Genomic DNA, 11,009 nt, shown 5'->3' on the forward strand with positions numbered 1-11,009 from the left:
AAATTAAATGAAATACTTTCAATTCTATTTTTAATCAGTTTTGATGGAAAAGGAAATAGTTTTTATTTTTTTAAACCGTGTCGTCTTTGGTAAATTTTATGTTGGGCATAGAAATCGTGCACAGTATGATTTTTGTGGCCAAGGGAACTACGTAATTAATGAATCACAGTACGCCAGGCCCATTGAAGGCGCTATACCGAATCAGCCGGTCACCAAGCATTCACCACCATATGGCAAGGCGTAGGCTAGAAAAATCTAGATTTTTTGATTCGGTATAGCGCCTTCAATGGGCCTGGCGTACTGTGATTTATACATGAGTGTGCCGTGATCGCTGGTCTGCATAGACGCTTCAGGGCTGATCCCAGTTATGAATTTATGTTCGTCTTAACGTAATTAATGATTTACCTTTTGTTAGGTTTCTGATGTTCTAGATTGTCATTGTAATAGTAAACTGGAATCTATTTAGAGTTACATGTTTCTTTGTAGCAAAACAGTTTTTTTATAAACAGCCAGGTCACTGCTGACACCTGCTAACTAAAAACGTTGAGTCATTTTGTGACCGATATAATTTTTATTTTATTTTACTGTTATTTATTGTCGAGAAAAATGGTCAAATTAGGGCCGAATATATTGTTAAAAATACCATGTTTGTATAATAGATGTTAAAATTACTTGTTAGTATACATTATAGTTATAAAAAATCAATGTTTCAAAAAAATACAAAGCATAACATGCGTTAAAACGACAATCAAAGACAACAACAAAATAAATGGAACATATTGCTTTAAATGCTTATCGTAGGAAAAAAAATATTTTTTTTAACTTTCGTGAAACAGTGCAAACAAAGGTAAAGTGCATCAGTAATACGTTTGATTACAGTGAATCCAAAGTCACAATGTGTAATATAACAAAACACAGGTAAAATCTACAAAATAATTTAATTTAGAAAAACAATTTCAGGTTTACAAATAAAATATCACACTCAGCAGTAAAACAACCACGTAAAATGGAACAACATTTTGTTATTAAAGCAAGAAATAATGATGAAAAATTATTTTCCAACGCAAACACTGCCCAATTGCATTGTAACAGTCGATGGTCAAAAAATAACACAACAGATAGCGAAAAATTCCCATTAATGTACAATACGATAAACTTTACCAAGTTCAGTGTCAATGGCCATCTGAAATTTACTGAGCTTGGTTTGAAAGCCAACAGCATCAACGATTTTACATTGCTGGTTGAAGAGATGTCGTTCCGCGCAAACAAGAATGCTTTGCACAGATTTCGTGATCTTCGCAAGTTTACGGATCTGAACCGCTTTCATCAGATGACCGTAACCAATTTGCACTTGCATGTATTGAAGAATATGACGCACCTGAAAAAATATCAAGACAAGGTTAAATATAATTGTTGTTTTATCCATTTATCGGCGCATAATATTATTTTCAATGATGAAAAAGAGCATGAAATCAATAAATGAAAAGTAAGGTGCAGACAGTGCAAGCTTGGTCTCATCAAATTTGTTCGAAGTAACAGGCTAAAAAATTAGGACACACCAATTCTGTGACCGAAACAGTGCTACAATTTAAATTGGGTTGTGATTTCTTAATTTTTTCATTTATTTCAATTTGTAGTCATGTTAACACGCAAGACTTACTGCGTCACAATAGGTAACCGCGTGTTCCATATCTATTCCCGTGCTTATTGTCTTTGCGTCCTGATGTTGCATCTTTTGCAGCGTTTGTCTGATTGCTCTAATTCTCTCGCGATGTTCCTTGGTTTGTTCGAATGTTTTGCACGTTTCTATGGCAGCCTCCGCCATAGACACGAAGCCCAATTTGGTCTCCTCTAAATCCGATACCTTAAATACAAAACAAAATGCCGCTTATCATCGAGTAATAGGGAAAAACAAATCAAACATTTTATATGCAACACAAATTGTATTAAATTTTACAACACAGCAAATTTACTGTTGGAACAATACACATGGATCTGTTCAAGTTTAATGACGAACATATAATAATAAATAATAAATAGAATATGATAACAATTATAATAAAGCTTTCAAAGTTTATTTGGGCCGGTAATATTTGTCATTAAATTTATTGTTGTTTTCAAAGCCACAATAAAACTGTTTAACAAACAAACGTCGAAGTTTAAGTTCTGATTACAAATCTTTATTTTCAGAAAGCTTTTTCCGAATACACAAAAATCGATTCACTATTTTTTTGCGTGACTGTAATAAGATCTGAACTGAAAACTTCACTATAACTTACCTCAAGGTCAACAGAACCGAATGGGCTACATTGGTACGAACAATGTTCTGCTGGTTTTAGGCACTTCCAGCAGAAGAAATGACCACAAGAGCATGTCATCATATTACAACCACCGTTTTTCTGAATTGGCATCCGACAAGATGGACATTTCTGTCCATTCACAGTCTTGATAAGAACATTGGCACCAACTAGATCTGGAAAATGACATACTTGGTTTCTATATGTACAAGCCTACGATTTAGATTTACATACAATTCCGAAATTGGATTATCTATCTTACGAAATGCACAAAGAATAAATGTTTTCATATAATTTGACAACGAATCTTTTTAAAACTTAATTTACACCCAACAGCACAACAGTGAGTTTTCTAATAAACTACAATCATCCAAATGACAAAAAGTCAGTCTAAACAGGAAGATGGAGCTTTCAAAAAACTTGTTTTCAAGATTTTAATTTTTGCTTTGTTCTGGATATAATAGTGTCAAATGTAAGTCGTAATTTAGACCACTTAAATATGACATTAGAATTATACACATGTTAAAATTACAACTTACAGTATTTGTGTTTTTCCTCGAGGTAGGCTTCGTTTGCTTTGCACGACGCTGGCCAGTGTGGTGCGTTGAAGCAACCCGAACACCACTTTGCATTACAACTGCATTGAACTGGAATGGGTGTGACCTCTTGACCTTGCCTGCTTCCTCCAGACCTCATGCTGCTTACCTTTAGAAAGTTCACAGTTAAAACCTTTGGCTTCAAAATCCGTTTGAAATGACAAAACAAATGTTTTGATCAATAGTTACGTAGTGAAATTATTAACTGTGCTACTACAAATCAAAAGCTTTGATGTTCAAATCGCATTCAAAGTAGAAGAAATGGACAATTTCGCCCATATCACTATAGAGTATAAAGGGTCTTTTGTGAAAGTTTTTAAAAAACTATGAAAGAATTGGGCCCAAAATTTAGAATTATTGACGTAAAATTACAACACAAATAATAACCAGGGTAAAGTCAGCCAACACTCACTCCTGTTTTATCCAAACTAATGCCCAAACCCGATTGAAAAACTAACAACTTGACAACTATTTACCTTCACGGCCATTTTGCATTTCGGACACACATAAGATTCTCGCGACTTCGCAATGCTCGTCTCGTTCTGCAAACGTCGATGCTTGGCAATGACGTCACCGGGAAGAAGCGTCATAAGTGTAACGTCATCAATACTCTCGGAGCAGTCGGCGGCCGGGCACCGGAAGGGGTAGAGTGCGCCTCTAGTGTTTGAGTATGAAGCATGTTGAAGCCAGCAATCGAAACAAAACCAATGCTTGCAAGCTTTCAGAGCACTCCCTTTAACATCTGCAAAACACTTCTGTTGCTAACTTGTATCAAAATGATTGAGTTATTATTGCATGAAGACCTTAACGATACTAGTTATTTAGTGTTAATAAACTTATCAGATTTCTCTTAACTATTGCAAATGAAATAAACTCTAAAGGCGAAATGTACGCGTATTAAATAAGCTGTTGTTGCCAGGCATAACGTATAAACGAGTAGGCTATTGTTCTTCCAAAAGTTTTCATAACAAATAATTGACGTTTTGACGTCCTATACATGATATAAATAGATTATTTATAATAAAAACTGTTGGAAGGGTAATACTCCTTCGTACGTGTTTGCATTTTTACACCAAAAACTAAGTTTCTAAATTCCACTAATTGATTTTGGAGCAAAGACATTCTTTAAAAGTGGAGTGAATCTGCAAGCTTGGATATAGTCAGTACATCGTGATACGGGCGCTTCAACCATCGCTGTTGCCGCATTTAGGTGATGCTCATTTTTGACCATATATGGATGCTCTATTGCTCTAAACTTACAGTCGCCATCGTTAAGCGCTACGAAGCAGATCCCACAGAAATCTCCAGTTTCCATGTCAGGTTGAGCCAAGTATTCCATCCTTTCGTCAAAAGTGATTCCCTTCTTCGGAATAGTTTTAAACTGGTAACCTGACAGTTCAAGAGCCTTTATTTCCACTCTCTCCTTGTATAACTGCGCACTGACTTGGCAAGAATCTTCAGCATCTGAGGCTTTAAACAGGTCGGGGGCAACTTCGTTCGCTAGAGCGCAGAACGTGCGCTCGGCAAGCTTAAGAAGTCCTTTTACCTTGAATATTTTTTCACCCGAGCAATTAACTTCCTGTTGAATGCTCGTAGCCCACCTAGCCCTCAACTCTTTGAATTCTTCTTCTTCTGAAACGATTGCAGTCTTTACAATCACCTCGCATTTTTTGTAATCTTCAACGCGTTTTTCGCAAGTTATAAAAACTTCAGGGCAGCGTTTTAACCAAAGCTCCCTAACAGGTCGATTCATTTTCATTGCGTACTTTGGTGGGTGACACTGACTTCGGTAAACTGTCCAACCGTGTGAATTAACAGAAGTTGTTAGGTTGTTGAACTTTTGCTCCATCTTGCGGAAAACGGCATATTTAATTTGGATCTGCGCCGAGCGCTCTTGATCGGCTTCAAGAACAGTTTGCAAGGAGGTTTCGGCGGCAGCGCCTTGTTGGCTGATAACGTCGGTTGCATTTTCGTTTTCACTCTGAAATTTAAAAAAGTTTCGTAAACAACATACAGATGTTAATTGGCGTTGGATATTAACGCTTTTTGTGATTTTTTCGGCAGGCAACAACACCACTACATAAGAATACGAAACGGGATAAATGCAAATCATTCTAAACTTACATCTGTTACAGGCGAGGGTGCAACAGTATAGCTCTGCTCAAGATCATCCGTCTTCTGATCCTTATATTTCTTCTCCTTTCGCTCTTCTTGCTCCTCCATTCTACGACAAGTTCTCGCCATCTTGTTAACCTGCTTGTTTGCCATGTTTTTCATCAAAGAGTCGATCACAAACTTCTCCTGCTTCTTATGGTTGTCCCTAGTAACCTCTGAAACTTCAACATCTTCCTCATCAGACCACGTGACTTCGTGGATGCTCGGGTTCCAGTTTTCCCGGTGCTTCATCTTTCTTCCCTTCCTCTGCACATCTCTGAAGGCGTGCCAGGGATATTTGTCCTGGTAACAATTTGTATATTTGTCCTGGTAAAAGTTTGGATATTTGTGAGTGGCGCGTGGCGTGCAGATCTCGTACGTCACTTGTGGCTTCACATGCGCCACGGGTTCGACATTTTCTTCATTTTCCGGTCTGAAATTATGAACATTAAAATGTCTGGATTAAATGCAATCTGTGTTTTATATGCGGTTAAGCAGTGACAATTGGTGTTAAAAGTTATTAGAAAAAAAAACGCTTTTGCAATAGCATTGAAGCGGATTTATCAATAAATGTATTTTATAGTTGTTTTCCTTTTCTGAAACAGCCAGATTTCGCAACAACTATTAATTACTTGCATCAATTTTACGTCTTTTTTGCCGCTTTTGTCATAAAATCGAAGTCAAGTTTTTTTTCCAAGCTGCAGTATTTTAGTGTTATATATCTAATGTACAAATGCGAAAATCTTATTTACCCTTTTTGGGACATTCCAAGTAGGTCAGAGGCGTAGGAATACGCTTTCTTTCCACTTTTTTTCTTCTTTTGTTTTTTTCTCTTCCCCTCATCCACTTTACGCGGCGCCAGAGTGGTGGATGCGAGGTTGGTTACGTCGGGTTTTGATGACAATGCAGTCATTCCAGAATTGCGAGCAACTGAACGTTCGATCATTACAACATCCACCACGGGATCCTGTTGGTTAAAATGTCGGAAAATAAATTTACGCCCTGTTTGTTCGAAATTTGAATTTGTATTTGGAATGACAAAGGCTAGGTCAGTATAAGAATGACAAAGGCTCAACCAGGGCTCATGGCTCCCTGTGTTCCGGGGGCCACAGGTGTAGTTTCACCAGAAACACTCACTAAAAGCCATCTCTTTTTTTACTTTATTTCCTAATTTAATGAAATATTTCACATACTCTTTGTCTGTATTGAGGATTTTCACGATTACGGATTCTTGTTTGCTCTATTCGACCTGTTTAAAGTCGAAATTAGTACCGAATTCCAACACGAGATTGTCATTTACACTTGACCTACATGGGGGGCATGATGCCCCAAAGTTACTTTTAGGGGGCCATGGTCCACGGAGGGTTGAGAACCACTGGGCTAGGCAATTGTGCACTTTGCTTCTAAAATTGAGCTGACAGCGCCTTGTATGCACTTTGTAGATAGAACTGAATAATAAACCGCTAAGCCAGGTAAACACGTGCTGGAAGCTGGGCATCACAAAAACTTTTCATAGACAAACTTTCTAAATTAAGTATTGTCTGGTTCTTGAAAAATATTTTTTGTTCTCAGTTAAATATTTTCATTAACAGTAACCGCCAATGTTTATGCTGTCCGTTGGATGGTCTGATACTGTTCAGTATGATTACGCTCAGTACCACAAAACAGACCTTTTTGGGTAAAGCTGCATTGCGCTCAGTTAATGTAAATGTTGCACCAACAACATCTTTAGGTTTTACATTTATACTCTACTCCATATAACCACCCACTGTTCAGTCATGTGATACAGCAATATAGATAGTACTATATAGATACCAGTACCACCACAGAGTTTTGTGTACAGGGCCTCTAAAGAAAAACATCATAAAGTTTACCTCATTCATTTGGTCTTGGATTTCGTCGTTAAGCATTTTGGTTAGATTCCACCTTTTGCGCTTGTTAAGTGAATATGCAACAGGTGGAGTTCTCCGCGTCCAGTAGTAAGCGTCAGCGATTATACAACGACTGTGCGACCCTCGCTCGAGATTTCGACGAGCATCTTGTTGTGTTTCATGAGTCAAGCCTGAAAAGTGGTAAACTTATAGAACCTGAAAGCACTAAGCCAATAAATAGTAAGTAAGCTGCAGACAGTGCTCACTGTGGCATATAAGATCTCATCAGTGCAGCTGGTGACGAAACATAAGCCGTGTTAATAAGCAACAAGAGCCAACGAGGCTTATGTCTTGTCACCGACTTGACCGATAAGACAAAATATAACTAAAATATAACTGCTTATGTCGTTTTTTTAAGAGATGACAGTTAACAGGTGTAGGTCACGGAACCCGGTGCCAGTTTGTCACGTCATTGCATGTCATACACTGTGTGGACATGGGACCTCGACATTGCCGTGTTTCGCCAAAACTATAGGAAAACCAAAATGCTATCAAACAAGAAATTTATATACAAGTTAAATTTGAACATGCCTCCATCCGGTAACTTGCTGTCACAATGAGATTTCAACCTTGAACTGTCCCAGTCATCAGTTGTCGAATAATGTTTCAAAATTATAGCTTCACCATTGCGTTTGTTCTTTTTCAAATATCTGTAAACAACGGGAGAATCTATTAACCAACAACTGCAATATACTTATAACTTATAAGTTGTGAAGAGTTTAATTTGCTAGGTGAAACACATACCGACACAATTCCATAGACGTTTCAACACCAAATTCAAAAGTGATCTAATTCTAAAACACGTGATTCAACGTTTCATAATTTCAAGACTGTAATGTTAGATTTAATTCGCTCAGTAAAACAACACATTGCCAAATAATAATCACCAAGCGAGGACCACGAACAGTCGAACAGTCACACTACTGTGTGTTCTACGCAGTGTTTCATACCGGAACGGAACGGAACATTATACCGGAACGAAATAAATAATTTTTGGCTCAAATACCGGAACGAAATACCGAAATAAAAAATATTCAAAATACCGGAACGGAACGAAATACCGTTATTTTTTATTCCGGTATTTCGTTCTGAACATTTGACATGAAACAATTGCTGAAAATTTCGCGCCGTTAAGCTCTTACAATTTACATTCGTTTGACCATCATTGAGAAATGATTTGTGACGTAACAACTATCGACAATAATTTTTGTGTGTTGCAACTTTCTTTTTCGCTTAAAGACCAGAGAGAAATGTTCTTTTGTTTAGACCGAAATACCGAAAAATACCGTTATAAATTTATTTCGGTCAGACCGGAACGAAATGAAACTAGAAGAGTGGCTTTCTGACATACTTCCATTTTATATATTCTATACAATATTTATCACTTTACTATACACATCATTTGATCTACACATATGATTGTTTTTGTAAACAAAAACTAATGGGTCCCCACACGCGTGTTTGTGCGGATTTGCGGTAAACAAATGTTGCGGTGATTTTTAGATTCTTAAGGACAAATTGTTAGAAAGCATTAACCCAACAATAAAACACAATTGTTCGTATTTTTTGCACTATTTTTGTCAAATAATTACAAAAACATAAAAAGTCAGGTTTTAAACCCATTTTTTTTTCTAGAAAGCTGTAACAGCTGTGTTACAGACACATTAAATTAAAAAGCAATTTGCTACAAGTGTATACATAACAAATTGTTTTTTAACTTTGTTTCGCAAAAACGAGTAACATTGACATTGACCTCTAGTATTCTCTCAGGGTGCACACGCCAAACGACTCTTTGACCTTTTGACATCGTTTTCAATAACACGCCGTCCTTAGTGTTCAACAATACCGTTTAGCCTAATTTATACATGCCTTGAGTATTGATTCCTAAATTGATTGTCAAAAAACGCTACGTTATGACAAAAGAAAGTTCTGAACTGTGTTTGTAATACCTACAAGTTGACTTTAAGTAACCCGCGGTCATGCGGCGGCCAACCTGACAACGAGCATTTAAAAAACATTTATCTTGCAAAAAAGTCAAGGTTATTTTTCATCTTTATTTTGATTAACAAAGTTTTGCTTGGCATATACGAAACCGAAGCACGCTTATTAGGTTTAATTCACGTCATAGGTGTAAAACCTTTGCCAAAACTGAAAATGTGAGTGATAACTTAATAAAACGAAATAGCATTGCTGTGCAAAAACAGCTGATTTCTAATCACCGAAACGACGTCTCGTAAAACGTCTGTCCGACGTCAAGCTGAGCCCTCCTGCTATCGTAAACCAATGAGATACTCTCTTGGGACTTCTGTCTACAGCAGGGGTGTCAAACTCAAACCACTTTGAGGGCCAAAAACAGGCTTCCAAGTAAGTCAAGGGGCCGCACTGTCGAAACCTTTTTACAGTTCAACATGACAACAACACAATTGCATGATTATAAAGTAAAAGAATCATTTATTCCATTAAAAAACTATATTTTAATAAACAACAAACAGATATACAGTGTAACAAAGTGAAAGAATCAATTGTGCTTTATTGCTTTGTGTGAAAACGCAACAATCGCAGTTGCTGATTCTAAAGATGGATTATATCAATTAACCTATTAAAACGCTAATATATACCACTAATAGACAGGGATTGAATCGTGTGAACTCGCTGGGATGACAGGGTATTTTGCCTGAGTAAAATACATAAATAACTTCTAGAAGTTACTTCGGGGGCCGCACAAAAACTCTTAAAGGGCCGCATGCGGCCCGCCGGCCGCATGTTTGACATCCCTGGTCTACAGTGTCTTTCTTGACCAAACGAGCATTAGACACATTTACGTTTCGGGGGCCTGTGGGTAAACCGCTTGGTAATTCGGGGTCAAACTTCTGGAGGATCAAGTTTGGTTTAATAACTAACATATGTCCAAGTTTGAATAAATTTGAAGCACTCTTTCTTTACCAAACTAGCGTTACGAACCAGCGTTAAATTTTTTACGTTTCGGGGGCCTGTGGGTGAACCGCTGGGTAATTCGGGGTCAAACTTCTGGAGGATCAGGTTTGGTTTGATAACTAACATATGTCCAAATTTGAATAAATTTGAAGCACTCTTTCTTTACCAAACCAGCGTTACAAACCAGCGTTAGACAGAAAAAAAAAGAAAAAAAACACTGGTTCTACGTACGAAAATTACGGACAGGTTGCTGGTCAGTGACTTACAGATCAGCTTCAATGTCCTTTCGTAGAGTTGCCCCACATCGTCCAGATTTACCGTATTTAGCCTTTTTACGATTAATTTTGCTTGGCTTTTCGTACAAATAAGCTTCTTCAGTCCCTTCCATAACTTTTGTTTTGTCCTCAACCTCAATCACCTTGTCTTGACAAATCAACAAATATATTCTTTTACAGGTCCTTCCAACCTGTCACTTCAGCGCATACTATCCTTTCTTTCCTTCACAGCTGTATTTATGTTCACAGAAAGAGCAGAAAGAGAAAAGATTTATTGTTGTACATAAACTTCGACTGAAATAAACCACCATAAGCACAGCAATGTAATATTTTAAGGTCAAATATATCATGTGACAACTTTAGTCACTCAAGTGCAGTGATTGAGTCGAATAAAATAACTTTTGATGTTTTTTTCGGATGTTTACAACATTACAAGCCATTGAGCGAATGCAGGGCCTTCGGCGGTTTTGTCTGGGAGCAATGAGCGTACGAGTGTTTCTTTATTATACACCTCACAGCGCAACGTGGGATTGCGCCACAGCCAGAAAATTCGCTGTATGTGAAACTTGGCAATCGAAACTTGTAACAATGACATCATGTTTTACGTTTTTAATGATGCTGTCACGCCGAAGTGACGTACATTGGTGAGATAATCAAACACAACGAGTTAATGGCAATTACTTACACGTGGTATGATTGGTATCAGCCAACCGAAAAATACAACGGATGCAAATTTACGCCATTGACTTTTTACACTAATTACCTTGGCATGCATTTAATTCGTGCCAAACTAGGGTTGCCATACACCAGGATTTCCTCTGA

The 11,009-nt window shown here is 37.4% G+C and overlaps 1 protein-coding gene across 1 annotated transcript; it reads right to left on the reverse strand.

The window, feature by feature from the left end:
• Positions 1-574: 574 nt before the first annotated feature.
• LOC145209092 (uncharacterized) lies at positions 575-10,522 on the reverse strand. Its single transcript, XM_080079336.1, has 11 exons — positions 10,179-10,522; positions 7,510-7,628; positions 6,922-7,109; positions 5,800-6,014; positions 5,018-5,480; positions 4,154-4,874; positions 3,370-3,635; positions 2,837-3,002; positions 2,280-2,473; positions 1,661-1,864; positions 575-1,378 (listed from the first exon to the last, which is right to left on the reverse strand). Exons 1-11 carry the CDS (start codon positions 10,298-10,300, stop codon positions 1,136-1,138), a joined length of 2,901 nt encoding a protein of 966 aa, XP_079935462.1. The 5' UTR covers positions 10,301-10,522; the 3' UTR covers positions 575-1,135.
• Positions 10,523-11,009: the final 487 nt, after the last annotated feature.

The sequence above is a fragment of the Phallusia mammillata genome, chromosome 1 (genome assembly GCF_965637545.1).
Source record: "Phallusia mammillata chromosome 1, kaPhaMamm4.hap1.1, whole genome shotgun sequence".
Lineage (NCBI taxonomy): Eukaryota > Metazoa > Chordata > Ascidiacea > Phlebobranchia > Ascidiidae > Phallusia > Phallusia mammillata.